Source organism: Aythya ferina (assembly GCF_964211825.1).
Source record: "Aythya ferina genome assembly, chromosome: 1".
Lineage (NCBI taxonomy): Eukaryota > Metazoa > Chordata > Aves > Anseriformes > Anatidae > Aythya > Aythya ferina.
In genome coordinates this window covers 132,465,462-132,484,972 of record NC_140296.1, presented here as the reverse complement: position 1 = coordinate 132,484,972, position 19,511 = coordinate 132,465,462, and the positions used below count along the sequence as shown (strand labels likewise).

Here is a 19,511-nt window from a genome sequence, read left to right as displayed (position 1 = left end):
CTTCATGTGTTCTATGTTTGATGAATTTAAAGTCAGTGTAGTTTGAGAGAATAAACATGTTTACTAAGCTATTTTGAGAAAAATATTTCATATAAACACTTATCCACAATGGAAATTACAGATTTTTTTTGCACTCTGGTTATCATAGGATGACTGGGCTTTAAACTATTCAGAAGACTGATAGTCTTGGCAATACCTTGTTAAAGTAAGAATTATGAATAACATGGAACATCTTGGTTTACAGGCATTTTAGTTGTACGTTACATCATGTGACAGTGATGCTTTTTTTTATCCTGACACTGGACAAAATGCCTAGACTAAAGCACAGCATAAGGGAAAAAGGTGAAGTGCCTACAGCTGTACTGTCTGCTGCAGTGTGCCCTTGATGCTGAATCTATTGAGCAATTGTCCAGGAATAGTTTTCTTGTGACTTCTACACTCCCGTGTGTGAGCATCATTGCTGATTTGGGTTTGTAATTCTGATTATTTGTTGTGAATGAATAATTAAGGTGTCCAGCACCTAGCTTAGGCCAAGTAACATCTTGTCATAAAGCACCATTTAGTCTAAACCTTGCCTTGCTACAGGGAAGCCTGACGAAACAGTAAGGCAGGACTTACTCTTGAGCTCAAGAGTTAATTGAGGGCAAGGTTTGCCAGGCTTCTGCTATCAGTAAAATGTGAACCTAACGTATAGGACATCTTGTGCAAATCTTAATGAATTGAACTTAAGAGTAACTCTTTGGTATTACCAATGACATACAGAATGGCCAGCCTGTCAAACAACTACCAAACTTGTAGTTTAACTACTTTACTTGGCTTGGAGCCACCTTTGCAACCAAAGTTTGTCTGAATTTTAGGCTAAATTTTGGTACCTTCCAAGTCAGTTATTTCTGAAAATTGCAACTTTGAACTCCAGTCTTAGTTTTTCTCCAACTGGTTAAATAAACTGCTTTGGTCAATGCTTTTTGTCTGACTTGATTAGAAAAGATGCAGTGTCTCTGGAGCAGTAGCCTCAGTACTTCATGCTTCATTACAAGGATCACAGAGTTTCTAATCCTTTTGTGGAAGTTGTATCATTAATGTGGACTTGTCATGTGCACCCTATTTCACCAGAAATAAATGTTTAAGCTATTTGACACGACATCTTTTTTTTCATTTGTTTTTGAAGACTTAGCCTGCAGTTTAAGTCACCCTGCTGTGTTTTTCTGCCACAACTGGAAGCAGTGCATGTATTTAAACCTGGCCATGGCACAGAAGAGACAGACATGGGGATCTGTGTTCCTTCATACTTCAAAATAGCTCAAATTTATTTACCTTTGGAGCATGCTGCAAAACGCATCTTCTTCTTGAAAGACACATAGGAAAAAGTGAGGTGGCAAGGTGTGGGACATACCATAAGAACTTACTGTGAGAGCCATGTTTTTGCTTGCTGTGTATCTTGGAAATTCAACCACTTTCATTTCTTGAATGTTGATGTTCTGTTGAGCTGATAAGAATTATGCTTATTGAAATGTTGGTAAACTGCTTTCATGGTTTTTGGCATTGCCTTTGACAAAAATTTCATGCAATGCTGTCTTTAAGAAATAAAACACTTTTTGTTCTTGATTCAAAGATCGAAGCCGAAATTCCTTTAAGTGGTATATTCTTTATTGCAGCGCTGGATGCACGGGGGATCTCTCCACCTATCGTGCATACCCAAAGCGGAAAGCAGTCTTGAATTTATACAATCAATCTATCAATATTCTACAAGTGCCTATACATATTCATTACCTATCCCCGCCTTCCCTCGCTTCTCATGCTAATTAGCCTTTTGGCACCTTGCGCCTGCGTAGAGCCTCCCAAGAATTGTGGGCAGGGGTCTTTGGGACGTGGGCGGGGTCTTTGGGAGGAAGACCCCGAGTCTTCCTCACAGTGTACTTTTCACCTTTGGTCAGGAATCTGCTGAATTGGCATGTTTCTTAATTGCAAGAGCTGGTTGTTGCTAATTCTCCCGTTTGTTGTATCTTTATAATGAATTCCAATGTCCAGTTTCGAGATTTATAGTCCTTACATTCGTTTCTCTGTCCGTCTGCCGCTTCCTTATCATGAGTTCCAGTGTCTTGTTTCGAGATATACAGTCCATGTCTGGGGATTGTCCTTGCCTCCCCAATGCCTCCCCAATACCTCCTTAATCAATCCCCCCTTTTCTTTTCCCATGCAAATTCTTTTGCATCAGATACTTTCATTATTTACAGTAACACAACAAAGCAGGCATCTAAACAACATGCACACAAATATTCCTAATACTACTAATGCGATTAGAGCAATGAACACTTGTTTCAACCATTGAAAATTGGGCAACCAGGAGGTTAACTTATTCCATATTTCACTAAAACTCCACGAAAGATCATCTTTACTGATGTCATGTAGGACCCTTGTCTGCTTCCATATTTCTTCCAGGTCGGTAGAGATCCTTCCACTCTGATCTACATACACACAACAACTTGTGTTTATTACTGTACAGACTCCCCCTTGAGTGGCCAGTAACAAGTCTAGGGCCATCCGATTTTGTAATACTACCTGTGATAAACTAGATATCTCTTCTTGTTGAGCCTTTATAGCATCCAGAGTTTTGTTTTCTAACTTCTCTATAATTGCAGAAATATTAACTATTGCCTTTTCCAATTCACTCACTCCTAACCATGGGATAAACCATCAAACAAAACTATGAAAAGGGGTGTGTCTCTCTACCAATGTATTGTTAATTTTTCATCTGATTCTCCGGATATGATTTCTCAAGTAACCTCGAGGCACTACATCATGTACTGTCATATTGGGGACTACCGCTCCAAGAGTGCAAGTTCCCTTCCAATTCTCAGGCAAGACCTTACGGGCTGTATCATTGCATATCCAATACCACCCTTTTCCTTCTGGAACCGTCCAGCTGGTTGAATTTGCCCAGCCGCTAGTCGTACTAATATCAATTGTTCGATTACAAGATGTCTGATTTCCCACATAAGTAGTATCCGTATTTATACAATCCTGTTTCCCCATACCCCTAGGTGGGTTACACCTTTGTACACATACATAGTAAGATTCCAACAGCACAAAGCTACTCACTTCTAGTTCCAAAACTTCTTCATATTTTTGACCCCAAGATGTGTTTTCCCACAAATTAGTCCAAGATAAATTTGCAGGCAAAGGAATCCCGATTAAAGATACACCCTTATTCCCATGCTGTGGCAGATGGGTGCATACCCAACAGTTCGTCTTATTAGTTACTTGAGAAATTGTTTGTATTAAGGTCAGGTGTAAGTTCTCATCCCAAGTTGCCCACCCCGAATCCGAGAACCGCACCCCTGCAACCATTAGGATCTGGAAAACCGTGATTTTGTTGGTCCAATTGGAGTGGTGGTCCATATCCTCGCCAGGGCCTTCTTCACCCTTGAATTGTGGATCCAAGCTGCTTGCTCCTTAGTTTTAATGGCGGTATGTGTTGTCAGTAATATTTGGTATGGTTCCGTCCACTTTCCTTCCATTTTTCCTGTAGGGGTTGTCCTGAAAAAGTCTTTATATATATATATAATCCCCGAGCTTAAAGGGGTGGATTGATTGATCCAACCCTCTAGCCCTGGTCCCTAAAACAAATTTATGTACTTTATTTAATTGTTTCTGAAGTTCAGTTATATAAGCATATAAATATTCTGATCCTAACTGCATTAGGTCCTCTCCACTAAATAGAAATTGCTACGGCCTTCCATATAAGATTTTGAAGGGACTCAAATTCCCTTTTATTCTAGGTTTGACTCTAATTCCAAGTAATGCTAAAGGGAGGGATTGAGTCGATGACAAATTAGCTTCTTATCCAATTTTAGCTGTTTATTGTTTAATTAAATGGTTCATTTTTCTACCTGTCCACTTGCCTGTGGTCTATAAGGAGTATGCAGTTGCCAATCTATCTTTAGAATCTTACTTATCTGTTCTACCACTTGTGCACAAAATGTGAAAACTCTATCAGAAGACATTGCTACTAGAATCCCAAAGCATGGTATTATTTCATTTAACAAGACTTTAACCACTTCTCTTGCTTTGTTTGTTCGACAGGGAAAGGCTTCAGGCCTTCCTGAAAACGTGTCAGTCAGAACCAGTAAATAATGATACCCCCCTTTTCTAGGGAGTTCTGAAAAATCAATTTGCCACTGTTGCCCCGAATAATTTCCTTTACCGATTATTCCAAATTTTATTCTATTCTTGGTATTGGGGTTATTGTGTAAGCAAATGCTACATTGTTGAGTTACTTGTTTTATCATATTGTCCCACTAATGTCTGACTCAGGCTCTTATGCAGTGTGCCAGCTCCCCAATGCGTTTTATTGTGTTCTGTAAGAACTATGGGCCATGTCAAACTAGAGGGTATTACTATGTGGTTCTCTTTTAAATATACTCATCCATCTGGTTTCATTTTACCTTTCAAATCTTCAATTAATTTTAAGTCTTCTTTTGTATAATTTGGATATAGTTTGGATTTTACCGTCTGGTATCAAAGACAATGCCTTCACTTCAGTTATTTCAGCTGCCTGCTTAGCCTCTGCCAATCGATTTCCAATTTCAAAATCGGTGTTCCCCTTTTGGTGTCCCTGACAATGCATGATAGCTACCTTTTCTGGTTGTTTTACAGCCTCTAACAATTTTAAAATTTCTTCAGCATACTTTATGTGTTTTCACTGAGCGGTCAGCAATCCATGTTCTTTCCAAATTGCTCCATGAGCATGTACCACGCCGAATGTATATTTAGAATCTGTCCAAATATTTACCCTTTTTCCCGCTGCCAGTTCCAATGCTCTCGTGAGAGCAACTATCTCCGCCTTTTGAGCTGATGTTCCAGGGGGTAAAGGCTTAGACTCGATTACCTGCTGAGTAGTTGTTATAGCATATCCAGCTTTACGTTGTCTTTGCATAACAAAACTGCTCCCATCCGTGAACCAAGTTTCTTCCGCATCTTCCATGGGCTCCTCCTTAAGGTCTGGTCGGCTGGAATACACAGTCTCTATAGTTTCTAAACAATCGTGAATCACAGGTTGTGCCAGAGCATCACTAAGAAAAGAGGCTAGATTCACAATATTAGTTATCACAATTTCCACATTGTCCTGTTCTACCAATATTGCTTGATATTTCAAAATCATCAATTCTTGTTTAAGTTGTTTAAAGACTTTTTGTGCTTCTCCAGTCCAGACTAACTTTGACTGGTTAATCTTTATCAATTCACATAGAGGCTTTACCAATAGTCCATAATTATAAATCCAAAGGCGACACCAACCTGTCATTCCTAAAAAGGTTTGTAGCTCCTTTACCATTTGAGGTTCTGGAGTCTGGCAAATGACTTCCTTATGTTCAGTTCCTAGTTCTCGTTGTCCTTCCGAAATTTCAAATCCCAGATAGGTCACACTTTGTTGAGCCAGCTGGACTTTCTGTCAAGAGACTTGATATCCATTTAAACCCAGAAAATTGAGACGACTTATAGTCCATTGAATACAACTCCCTTTAGTCTCGGTAGCTATTAAGAGATCATCTACACATTGTAACAAAGCACCTTCAGTGTCCGGAGGCATCCATGTTTTGAGTTCCCTTGCTAATTGGTTTCCAAAAATAGTGGGGCTATTCTTGAATCCTTGAGGTAGTAATGTCCACGTAAGCTGCGTCTTTCTGCCTGAATCGGGATTTTCCCATTCAAAGGCGAATAGGTTTTGGCTTTCTGTGGCTAAGCCTAGGCAGAAGAAGGCATCTTTTAAATCCAGTACGGTAAACCAGACTTGACTATTCTTTAATTTAGTCAGCAAAGTATAAGGGTTTGCCACTACTGGATGTATATCCTCAGTGATTTTATTTATGGCCCTCAAATCCTGAACTAGCCTATAGCTTTTTCATCTGCCTTTTTAATTGGCAATATGGGTGCATTGTATTCTGATTCGCATTCAATAATCTATACTGTAAAAATTTATTAATTATCTCTTTAATTCCTTTCCTATCTTCTATCCTCAAAGGATATTACTTAACCTTAATGGGTTTCTCTCCTGGCTTTAATTTAATAATTATTAAGGTCACATTTTTATCTCTTTCAGGGGTTTCAGTAGCCCAAACTCCTGGACATACTTGATCTGTGATCTCTAAAGGTATTTCACTTTTAGGGTCAGTTTGTATTAGTGCCAAGCTTAACACATTTGTTAGTTGTTCTTCTCCTATACTTAATTCCATTTTCCCTTTTTCAAACACAATTTCTGCTCCTACTTGCTCTAATAAATCTCTACCTAAGAGTGCCCATGAGGAGCTAGGCATATATAAAAATCTGTGTATGCCCCATTGTTTCCCTAACTTGTACTTCAAAGGTTCACAAAAATAAGCCTTTTCGGTTACACCTTGTCCTGGTTTCAGTTAGAACAGAGTTAATTTTCTTCCTAGTAGCTGGTAGAATGCTATGTTTTGGCTTAGGATGAGAAGAGTGCTGATAACACCCCGATGTTTTAATTGTTAAAGAGCAGTGCTTATACCAAGCCAAGGACATCTCAGCCTTTTGCCCTGTCCTGCCAACAGGCAGGCTGGGGGTGCAGTAAGAGCTGGGAGGGGACAGACCCAGGACAGGTGACCCAAACCAGCCAGAGGGGTATTCCATACCATCTGACATCATGCTAAACAATATATAGGGGTGGCTAGCCGGGGGGAGGGGGCCGGACTGCTCGGGGTTAGGCTGGGCATCGGTCAGCGGGTGGTGAGCAATTGCATTGTGCATCACTTGTTTGTACACATTATTAGTAGTGGTACTATTATCATCATTGTATTATTATTATTATTATTATTATTATTATTATTATTATTATTATTATTATTATTATTATTATTATTATTTTGTCTTATTAAACTGTCTTTATCTCAACTCACGGGCTTCACTTTCCATTTCTCTCCCCCGTCCCAGAGAGGGAGGGGGAGGGTGAGCGAACAGCTGCGTGGTGTTTAGCTGCTGGCCGGGTTAAACCACGACACACCTTTTACCCTAACATAATAATTCTGTGAAGGCATTAATGCTTGATTTAGAACTGAATACGTTGCCCCATATCAATAAGAAATTTCACTTCCATTCCTCCCCTAGCTTCATTATAACCAGTGGAGGATCCGCTAGGGTAGATTCCCCAGGTCCCCGTTATTCCTGTTGAAATCAGGGGTCGATTACCCTAGGAAAAGGCTAGTCAATTTGTCCTCCGAAGCCAGGTCCAAACCGTTTTGTTTTATTTATTTATTTATTTATTTATTTTCATTACATTTCAGAGTTGGTCCAAAAATTCCATAGGGGTTTCTTTTAGACCTTGTTGGAAGCATATTCTCAATTCCCAATTCATCCAGGTTTTAGTATTTATTTAACCGTTCATAATTTTCAGGATGATTCGGGTCTTAGTGGGGGTCGGTCAGGGGAATGCAATTGTCCACAGTTCCCTGAGCGGTCCCATCGGCAATCTGAGCTCGCACATGAACTCAGGTTGTTTTAAGAGTTAACTGCTTTTCTGTTTCTGTGACAACTCTCTCGGACCCATCGTGGTCCCTTTGCCCTAAAGGGCTAACACCCGTGATTTTAAGATCTCTGCCTCGGGCAGAGGCAGAACTATTAACATTCCTACATCCTCTTTCCCTGCTCATTCAACTTCAAACACCTTTAACACTTTCAACAACCCTTTTAACACTTCCTTTATCTTTCTCCAGCCTGTACTTCTCTAATGCCATCATCAAAGGCTCAGTCAGGGGCCAACTTAATTCTGTACCTTTTCCCACCAAGATGCTGAAACATCAGTATACAACATTTCATCCTGCTCTGCTTCTCAAAAAACAACATTAACTGTAGCAAAATATTATAGTTTAAAGTTCCATTTAGGGGCCACTTTTCTCCACATTCCAGCTTATAAAGTGGCCACCACTGATTACGATATTTTATCAATGTTTTCCTGTTCACACTTCCACCGGCAGATCCTCCAATATCCTTCCAGTGACTTAAAACACATCCTAACACACTTTTCTTTAAAATTTCACTGCTTGTTTGCCCCCCCATTTTCCAGTTTACACTTTCAGAATACACATGTTACTTGCAAAAGCGTATCACAAAACGTATCACTCACAAAAATACGGGCACGCATTATCTTTCAGTAGCGATGTCACAAAACTACTATTACCAGCAATATTGCCAAAATCACAATAACAATAGTCAGAGTCAAATTCCACATGCGATAAGTCAGAAAACTGAACTGTGTAACACCGTAATGATATCTTTCTTATAACAATGCCACGAACCTACTATTACCACCAGGAAAATAGCCAAAATCGCAGTAACAATAACCAGAGTTAAATACCATACTCCATGAGTCAGAAAACCGAAATAGACAACACAATTCCAGATGGACCTTAAAGCGAGCTCCTTCCTTAAGGTCCCCAAACATATACTTATGGTGCTAACCACAAAGTATATACCAAACACTGCCTCGCAGAAGATCACCTTCTGACTTACAGACAGTTCCAGATGACCGGTCTACCAGAAAACCAAACCAGAATAAAGAATATACTCACTTACAATGATGGGGTCCTTGTCTGTCTCCGCAGTGATCCGGTGAGTCGAGGAGTCCCTCCGGGAAATCCCGGGGGTACCCTAGGGAGTCCTGTTCCCAGCGGGTCCTGTGGTCCGGCAGAGAGGTTGTCCCATCTGGGTCGCCAGATTGATTCAAAGATTGAAGCCGAAATTCCTTTAAGTGGTATATTCTTTATTGCAGCGCTGGATGCACGGGGGATCTCTCCACCTATCGTGCATACCCAAAGCGGAAAGCAGTCTTGAATTTATACAATCAATCTATCAATATTCTACAAGTGCCTATACATATTCATTACCTATCCCCGCCTTCCCTCGCTTCTCATGCTAATTAGCCTTTTGGCACCTTGCGCCTGCGTAGAGCCTCCCAAGAATTGTGGGCAGGGGTCTTTGGGACGTGGGCGGGGTCTTTGGGAGGAAGACCCCGAGTCTTCCTCACAGTGTACTTTTCACCTTTGGTCAGGAATCTGCTGAATTGGCATGTTTCTTAATTGCAAGAGCTGGTTGTTGCTAATTCTCCCGTTTGTTGTATCTTTATAATGAATTCCAATGTCCAGTTTCGAGATTTATAGTCCTTACATTCGTTTCTCTGTCCGTCTGCCGCTTCCTTATCATGAGTTCCAGTGTCTTGTTTCGAGATATACAGTCCATGTCTGGGGATTGTCCTTGCCTGCCCAATGCCTCCCCAATACCTCCTTAATCATTCTTAATAAGTTTTCTTGCTCTAAGTGTTTGATTTCTTTAATTTTTGCAATATAAGAACAGATTATATAACTGAAAAAAATAGGCTTTCAGTAATACCTTTCTGTATCATGAATTAGAAATAGCAGCTTTCACAATTAAATTGAGGAAACTTTTATTGCTTAGCTAAACTTTCAAAACTTTCAGCCTGGGTTTTTGTCTCCTGGCAGGAGAAGGATCTGGCCTATTGAAAAGGACCCTCCTCCTCCCCCCTCCCAACACACACACCTACTTCTTCCAAGTGTTCAACAAATAAAAGTATTCTAGGAGGCAGCATTTTGTACATACTTGCATGTAAGCTTGCTTAGAGAGCAAGGAATTGCAAAATAATAAGGAAAGATACTAAGAGATAATTGAGAGGTATTTGCCACAGAATGATTTCATCAAAGTTCCAATTCTAGTAATGCCTGGTATTACTTAACACTTTCATTCTTCATCTTTCTGACAAGTTTCAGTGTACCTTGATGTATTTGACTGAACTCATGGTGCTATGGGTACAGAAATTTTAACATGGAGGAATCTCGTTGATACGCTTCAAGAAGAAATTCATTCATCTGTATTACTTAGCTTACAAAGGTAGCATGCTTTGGATAATTAAAGGTTACTGCTGATGGCAGCAACTTTTCCAAGGGAAAGTGGGGAATTTGGAACCCAGTGTTCAATTTGAAATCCTTTAGACTTTTTTCCACCTGTTATATGGATTCTCAGCGTTTGCATGGCTGTTATAAGTACATCTCAGTTTGTCATAATTGTTTATACCACTTGCTTGCATCCAATCAATATATTTTGAGAAAAAACTAGCATGTTAGAACATGCTATGTTGTTTTAGTAAGACACAATGAACAGACAACCCTATAGGTTTTGTTCTACTCAAGTAGCATTACAATCTACATGAAAGAATTTGTTGTAATAAATAGAATGCTAATTTTATGATGCATTTTATTAATCAAGCCCCAGCCTTATGCCTTCTTATCACTGTTGTGGTCATATTAGAAGAAGAAAGCATTGGTCTCAACTTGCTCAAGGTAATTATTCACTTAAATACCCATGAATGTTAGGAAAGTGATGAATAAGCATTTCTAGAGATCAAAGTAGAAGTGTATGTATATCTTTCAAGGTAAGGCATCTAAATGTACAGCCTGTAGAAATCGTTATTTTTAATGATACACAGGTTCTTTGTTGACAGTGCCACCTAAACCCTAGGTATGAGTCCTTATTCTTATTTTGTGCTAGCATCAACAATATGGAAGACCTCGCCGTTTATTGCAGGGTTGTTTATCTGTGCTGTGAAAACATGTACTAACCTAGACAAAAACAGGCATTCTGAACAACTGCTAAAAGAGTGTCTGGCATTAGCTCTAGAAACTCAGGACTATGGCGGATTCCCTTGGAGGACAGGACCTGGTGTGCATTTTGCGGTGCTAAGCACATCACTTCCATAGCAGTCTGAAGTTATGAACTTCATTATAAGCAGCCTGCTGAGATGGTCTTGGTCCTGCTTGTTTGGGTGTTCCTGATGTTTCTGCTTTGTGTCTACTGCTGTCAGCCAGCGTCTGTGTGAATTATTTCTGAAGGGGGTGCACATGCTAGATGCACAGGAGAATTTAAGAGGGAGGAGCCCTGCCCCCCAAAAAAACAAACAAAAAAAACCCACAGCAACAACAACAACAAAAAACAACTAGCTTCTCTGGAATGTTAAAAAGATGTTTTGATGTTGAGGGATTTCAGTTACTTGTTATTGAACACTTCTACCGTAGGAGACACGTCTGTTTTGCTCTTCTGTTTTAAAAACACTTGAACTCTGTAACACTAGATTGCTGTCATCTTCTTTATGCATTTTTTTTTTCCTTGTAGCATTGAGTAACAATGTTTTCCATTTATATTGCCAGGTATTTGCTTACTGATATGTGAGCTCTTAAGCTCACAGATATCTAAAGTCAGTAGCCTTTAAGATCTTAAAGGGCTTAAGAGCTTCCTCAGATTTTTTTTTCTTGCATCCAGTGATGAATTTACACTGGTAAACTTTCAAAACTTACATACACAAAGATAGCTTGAGTATCTATATAAGCTCTATGTATGTGCTAATTATGCACCAAGATGATTCTGTTTATGTGCAAAAACCAATTTGAATCCACACAGAGATTCAAAGTGCACATGACAATCTTGTACAGGGTTTCAAAATGTGCCTTTAATCTCTGTTTTGCATGTTCATTTTGAGGGAGAATATATGCTATGGCATTGAGTATTATAAAAATTAATAGTGGTTGAAGTGTTTGAAAACTTCCTGATTTATACTAGTGGTTGACAGGAACGTTGGAAATAGTGTGTCCCCATACTGATTATCGGTAGGTGTGGGTTTGATGAAGCCTTCAAAGCTCATTATTGTGCATTTCTTGCCTCTGAATTTTTGCTAGTAAAACCAACCATCAACACCAACCAAACCCAAAACAAACACAAAAACAACTTATATGCTATGGTGACTTCAGAGATAAGCAAATTTATTTTCTTTCAAATGGTTCCAGTTTATAAAGGCTGACTAGTTATGGATAAGCTAGGCAAGTCTGGAAGAAACATCAAATCTTACTTCAGGCATTTGAAACTCGTATAGTAGTGGTTATAGCAACTATAATATGCTGAAATTAATTGACTGGAATTTAGCAGTAGCTGAATGTTTGTCACTTTGTGTTGCTGACAAATTAAAATACCCTTATTTTTCATTCAGTGTACCAGAAAAACCTACTTAGTATGTTTAACTCTTCGTGCAATTTTATCCTGGTCTATGAATATGCTTTAAAAATAAAAACACCACATAAACTACCACAAAGTCTGTTAGTTGTGGTAAAAGTGCCTAAATAATTTAACACAGAGGGAGAGTCATGACTGCTGTGAAATTGTGTATTAAAAAAAAAAAAAAAAAAAAAAAAGTACAGTACTGTGGCTGTAAGCTCTTAAATATTCCCCCATTTATCATATCAGTACCAGTGGTTGGCTACATTAGTACCTGGGTGGTCACAAAGGAAAGGCGACTGCACTGCTAGCTGTATGATGCTGAATGTCTGATCGCTGTGTGTTCTTTCTCTGGCTGTGGCAGATTCTCTAAATCATAGCTTTGAGAAAAGATTTGAGATGCCTTTGAGTGCTGTGATCATATCTGAGAGGAAATATCACAGTGAGAAGGAATTTTTTCTACTGAAGCAGATCTGAAGGTGTTTGCAACTGTAAGAGGAGAGGTGGGGCAAAAACTAGAATCACCTGAATTTTATTAGTAGCAAAGCTTGGAGTATTATTTGTAGTGGAAAAGGGGAAACTGGTAGCAAACTGAATTTATGAAAGAGGCAGGGGGATGGTTTCACAGTTAAAACTGAGAATCACAGTTTTCACAAAATTCACCAGTTCAATCAGGAAATTGGCCATCAGAGGAATATTTTGAAGAAGAATACTTTTGGGGGGATTATTTCCACTTGATGTGGTTCTAGTAACAAATGGTGAACAGCAACTGAACACGTGTTGATGCTAAAAATGAAAGCAGTTCTTAAATATCTTGTAGTAAAAGATGTCACTGCTCTTGAAACTGTAAAAAAAAAAAAAAAATAATAATAATAATCTTGTAGTCTTACAGTTTACTATCCTGAAATGAATGTTTCATTTGTAGGATGAGGACAAGGTCATGTCTTCATTGTATGCCATCTGTTTAACAGGAAACAATCCCCCAGACTCGGAGAGATAAGAATGTTGTTGTAGCTGGTGACATCCTATGTTCGTGTACTGAACAGTGCTAATGCAGAAATCTGAAAATTGCAAAGCATTATGTAAATGCAGATCTGACTGAAACAAGGAAATGCAGGGTTATTTTTTTTTTTTTCTGGCCAGCTACTAAAAATAATAATTGTCGTTTTTGTTTTGGTTCAAATACTTCTTCTGACTATGGGCAGCGGGGAAGCCTTGCACAATGTTTTCAGTCTACCTCAGAAATTGAAGAGAAGGGAGTCTTGAATAAAATACTGTGTTAAGGCATGTCTTTTCCAAAATTCAGGTTGTGTTTAGTGTGTTTGTCTGCTTTTACTTGTTTTAAGTTCTCTTCAGTTAACGTAGTGGTTCCTTGGCATGCACAAAAACTGAAATCCTTTTCCCTTTACTTGACTCCCTAGTCTCTATGGCAGACTGCACATTCCACTTCTCTCAAAGTTTTGGCATTGCAATTTAATCTATGGACAGTGCAACTTTCAAGCAGTGGTTTCATTGTACAAATTAAAACAATTTGCAGGTATAGAAAATCTTTTAAATAATTCTATGAGGTTTATAACATGTTTTGCATAGAAATGTTTGTGAATCTATTTTAAATCACTTCAGTTAGTATTACCTTTAAATGTTAAAGTATTCTATGGAATACTTTATATTGAAAGTATTGCTATATGAAAATAGTACCAAATTTCAGCTCTGGCAGGGGGGAGTTTAGTGGGCTAAGGAGGGAATCAGCACTCAGAATAGGCACATGTTCACAAAGGGAAGGGAGATGGCTGTTGGTGACTTTAGTCTTAAAGCACTGTGCTATTTTGATGTTGATTCTGTTTGGTTGCTCATAAGTTGTTTACATCTTGGTCCTTCCATCTGATCATGTTTAAATGCTATTAATGTGATATCCTAAATTTCTTGAGTGAGATAAAAGTCCAGCATAACTTCCTTTACAAAACTGTACTGAGAACACTCAAATGCAGGTTTTGCCCAATCTTGCCCAACGTGGTTATCGCACTTCATCAAACTGTGTCTTCCCAAGAAGTGCCTGCTTTTCAACAGGTCCTGCTTGGAGGTGCGTCCTGGAGCTCTCACTAACAGTTCCTTGCTGCCACCCTGTCCTGTGGGCTCCATCTGTAGGGTGACTTGTATCCCGGAGTCTTTAGGTCAGTCCTTTCTGACCTGTGCTGCAGACAAGAAAGAAAAGAAAGAAGGGATCACTGGGGGACTTAAGAGCAGCTGAAAGCCAGAAGTCATTCAGGATTGTCAGTTAAGAGATGCAAAAAATGATTGGAAAAGTGAAATGTACATGCTTATCTGCAGTTATGCTTATTTAGGCAGAGGTGAAGTGGGGAGCTTCACTGGAAGCAGGTTAAAGTGAAGTTTTAAACATGTCCATATGTGATATGGACATACTTGTGACCATTCTGCTCCTTGCATGTACTTCCTATCAGGGTCTGAGAAGCAAGTTTTGCCTTTGTAAATATTTCTCTAAAAAGGGAGATGATAAACTAGGGAGATTAGCTGATGCTTCATATGTTTTAAATATTAGTAAATCACTAGGTTTTAAAAATGTGAAATGCCAAGTATATAACTTAAATTCTGTGGCATAAGAAAATTTACAGAAAAATGTTATTTCCAAAACTAGCTATCCTCATGGGGCATGGAATTTGAATAGGATGCCTTAACGTGATTTATGTAGTAGTAGTTTGAACATTTGGGGTTTGATTTGAAAATATTAATATAGAAGGCCTTCTTTGAGGTACAAGATTGTTATTCTCTAGTATTGTAGGCTTTGTTTGAAACTGTGGTGCTAGTTCCTTCAGTTCTCCTCAGGTGAAGGGTTGGTGTGGGTGAAATATCTCATGACAAAAGACTGAGTAGTGAGTGGACTGTGATAGGTAAACTGAATTTATTTCTCTGCATACTGCCTGAAATTTGGCAACTGTTGTGTATTACCATGTGGTTAGAATTTGCTCATACAACTCAAAATGAAAACATTAAAAATACCATGGAGCAGCCAGCAGCAGCAGCATTTAAAATGCTAATTTAGAAGTGAAAATTTATGAAAGGAAATGTTCCTGCTAGAGACATAAATCCCTGGGCATGTAACGAGACACAAACTAATGCTACTATAAGGCTTTCAATAGTTCTGCCAAATTAGTGTAACCTGTTTTAAGTCCACTTGGGTGTGAACCTACATCTGGAGTCATTTTAAGCAGATGAATGATTTGTCCCTTCTACTACAAACACTATAGAAAATAGTATTTGAGGTAGTTAAGTTTCTAGATGCTTTGATTACATGTGTATACGATATTTGTTAGTGTATGGTATTAGTCTGAAACTACTTATCTCTCAGTTGCTGTTTCCCCTGAAATTAAGATGTTACTTTTCATATATTCTTGTTAATAGATTAAATGTGTTTGGACATTGTGTGTCTGATGATTTTGATACCAGCTTCTTTGTGATGCTGGTAGCTTCTTGTCTTCAATTGTATTACAATTTAAGTCTTCCCCCTCTCCCACCTCCAAAAGGAGAGGGTACTTTTTGACAAGATTAAGACAAATCAATGACTGCTAACTAACACTAATTAGATGCTACCAAAGTTTATTTGATCTATTGAAATGGTTGTAGTCCAAAAAATGCCAGAATGAATGCTTTGAGGCCAGTGTCTAAAGGAATCATTGTCCTGTGGTTGATTGCTTTGGGATTCTTTTTTTTTTTTTTTTTTTTGTTTTGTTTTTGTTTTTGTTTTTTGCATCTCTGACAAGGAATCTTGACAATATATTTGCAGCCTGAATTATGTCTGCATTTATTGGCATAGTCGCTGATAAAGCCCCACTTATTTTTCCAGCATTTAATATAGTTTTTCTTCTTTTAAGAATATTAGATTTTTTTCCTGTGTACTTCAAGGAGCTTTTCTGAAGTGGATGGCTTGCACGTACATCTGCTGGCAAAATTATTCATAAATGTGAACCTGAAAGTTGGATGGGTTCCTATATTTAAGATGCGAATAGGATGTGATTTGAATCTGAAAATGACGAATATGCTTTAAGTATTTGAATGGTTGACCTACTGCCTTACTGCTAATCTATTTTTTCAGTCCCGTGGTTAGGGCTGATAAGAAATTGACTGTAATATTTAATAGTCTGTGCAAATTGTTACCTGAGGTTTTTATGTCTTGTTTAATGTTTACAAAAGCCAACCTGAATGACCTTGAAATCAGTGGAAATATTACTTTGTCCTCAGTGTCGGGCTTTTTTTCCCATAACCTAGACTGAGGTTATCTTGTTGGTATACACACGAATGAAAGGGCGTTCATTTATATAACGAATGTTCATTATATATTGTACATTTTCCTCCATATCCATCTGTCTTTGTTGCTTGTACAATGAACACCTATGTGCTTTCTCTCTCAAAAAGTTTCTTGTTAATGAAACAAGAGGTTTCATTATATTATATTATATTATATTTGACCTATTTCAAATAGGTCTGGGAACTTCAAGTCACTGCTATCAGCATTGAGCCCACATAGAAGCCTACTGTAGAATTTAGAACTACTTGCTACTGTTATATATGGAGTAGTAATTCGTGTCAGAAAAATGGTTGATATTAATAAAGAAGGGGGAGATTTGGGAATGTGGCAATGGGGGTCGGAAAGCCTCGTGGTTGGTGATAACATCAAACTCTTTAACGATGGGGTCATCAGGAATGTAAAGAGTTTAGAGGAAATAAGGGTGATTGAGGCGACGCCCTGCCATCTGGGATTGCTTGTTTTCCCCTCAACGGAAGTTGCGGGGGCGGTTTGCTGGTTAGAACTGTTAACATTTATTGTTTAGTGTGGTTTCAAGTGCTAACGAAACGCGGGAAAAGCAATCACGTTTTGTTGCTTTCGGGAACCTTGTGGTGGGCAGAGCACGTGCAGAAGAAGAGGGAGACAGTCGAAGCCGCTCCTGCAGTCTGGAACAAAAGGTTGCTAATGGTGATGGGGAAACCGTGAGCCTTTCACCCACACCGACCACCACAAAGAGAATTATAATATGAAGCGGGGATAGGATATCCATATGTATAGGCGTACTCGGGTTTCTTGTAAATATGTAACAGCAATGTCCGATATATATTTGGAAAGTTCGACGGTTGCGTGTGCGTGTTGGTAGAGCATAGACTCCCTGCGCACCCAGCGCTGTTTACTTGCCTTTTATAAATATTCTTTTATGTTACTAAATTCAGAGTTGAGACTTCATTTATAACACTACCTAGCTCGTTGGCACTGAAGCACAGCTGTAATGCAGGGCACATCTGACCTCTCCTGTATATGCAGCATAATGTGTATATGCATATATAAAACACACTGGGTGTGTTTTTCAGTACTACATCATTGGAAAACAAAACCTCTAATGTTTGGTGAAGATTTTATGATACTCCTTTGCACGTCTCTACAGTTCTATTAATCTTTTAAAATTAATTGAGCAGAATATAGAATTAAGTTATTAGATACTCTGCAATAAGCACAGAAGAGGGAAATAATGTATTTAAGTATCTTGATTATCTAAAACACTGCCAAGCAATAATAATGCAAAACAGTTGCTTAATGACTATTGTAACAACTACCCATAATTACATTGCAGGACTAATAACATGTAGCTTCTTTTGTAATGCCATTGTTGTATTGCTGACTAAACTGTCCACTGAATAGCTAGCTTTCATTTTTAGTGTATATATATTTTTTTTTATTTTTTTATTTTTTTTCCGGAGAACATGTGGCTTTTCTGGTGTTCTTGCAAGCGGCTTCCAGCATCTTCTGGGCAGATTATTTTTCAACTTGTCTTCAGTATCTTATCCAAAGCAGTTAGGTTTTAAGATTAATTGAAAGTACTGTATGCTGTAATTGATGAATTCCTGTTAAATTATTTTACTTGTAGGTAACAGTATGTGTGTTAATCAGAGATTTAGCTTACTTTCAGATGTTTCAAGCAGGAATTGCTAAATGTTTGTCTCCTTATAGGTTGGAAATTACAAGCGCACAGTAAAACGAATTGATGATGGTCACAGACTTTGCAATGATCTCATGAATTGTATTCATGAACGGGCACGAATAGAGAAGGGCTATGCTCAGCAACTTACAGAATGGGCAAAAAGATGGAAACAGCTTGTGGAAAAAGGTAATAGATTCTAATTTTGAATTCTGGAATCTTTAATAAAAAGTTTCTGAATGTTTTTGGTAAGTGCAAAGTAGAAATATGTAGCCTCTAATGGAGCCTTTTCAAAAGGCTCGGTAGCATAACAAATGAATATTTCCAAGAGTAAGCTTTTCTGGATTAAAAACAAAACAACAACAACAAAAAGACAAAAACCCTGCTCCTTTTCTAGTTTGCTTATTTCTTATCGAAACAGATGAATCTTGCTTCCAGTGTTGAGACATCTGAATAGATTTGTTTTTAACGTAGTAGCTATTTCTAGGTAAATAACGGTAGAGAACTCTGAAAAGATGTCTGCAAAATAAGTTGTTGTTGGGAGAAAGTAATAGAAGAGAAGTATTGTTTTAATGGAAGGCTAATCTGGTACCATTTGAATTATTCTGAATTAGTTTGTATTTTCCTGGTTATCCATGGTTCAAAAAGTATGTTGAGAAATTGAAGACAGTTCAAAGAGGAGTTAATAGGTGTAATACTGAGAATCATGGTACAGGGAGGTGCAGGGCAGGCTAAATGAATATTATTTATTCTGAAGTAAAAACTTGTAATATTCTAATATAATTTTGTCTGAACTATTCCCTTTTCTAGATTTACATCAATATCTAGGAATTATTGTTTTGAAGTGAATATAAGTCAATAGCTCCAGGTAGTTTGTTGGGAATATAAGTTCCATGTGGGTGATGGTTACTGAGAATGACACTTTCTGTTGTGTTTAGGCCCACAGTATGGAACAGTAGAAAGGGCTTGGTGTGCTTTTATGTCAGAAGCTGAAAAAGTGAGTGAACTACATCTAGAAGTAAAAGGTTCACTGATGAATGAAGACTTTGAAAAAGTCAAGAACTGGCAGAAGGAAGCCTTTCATAAGCAAATGATGGGAGGATTTAAGGAAACCAAAGAAGCAGAAGATGGATTTAGGAAAGCTCAGAAACCCTGGGCAAAAAAGCTGAAAGAGGTACAGCAGTAGATTATGTATTAGATATCCTGTGTTATAATATATTAATGTCTCAAATCTTTATAAGGGAGTAAGCTCCCTGTTCTCTCTGCTGGACCCTCCTTTCTCAAAAAGATCTCCTGTCTTCTGTCCTCTTCTGAAAATAAATATTTTCTCTTGGTCTCTATTAATCTTGGTGACTTCAGTGAAAATCTGGAAAAAGTGGAATTTAAGTTATAATTTTAATTAAATCTGATCATATGCGTTGAAGTTGCAAATTGCTTGAAGAAATGAGCAAAGGAAAAATGTGTGTTTTC

At 38.2% G+C, this 19,511-nt stretch overlaps 1 protein-coding gene across 6 annotated transcripts in view; it reads left to right on the top strand.

The window, feature by feature from the left end:
* Nucleotides 1-19,511, top strand: part of PACSIN2 (protein kinase C and casein kinase substrate in neurons 2) — a 74,467-nt gene that overhangs the window by 37,550 nt on the left and 17,406 nt on the right. For 5 of the 6 annotated variants that reach the window (XM_084505772.1, XM_084505776.1, XM_084505774.1 and 2 more), the window contains 2 exons: nt 18,074-18,230; nt 18,980-19,215. In XM_084505772.1, the coding sequence (XP_084361898.1) occupies nt 18,074-18,230; nt 18,980-19,215 (393 nt within the window). Of the gene's footprint in view, nt 1-16,875; nt 17,041-18,073; nt 18,231-18,979; nt 19,216-19,511 lie in introns of those variants that run through there. The other variant, XM_084505775.1, reaches the window with a different exon arrangement.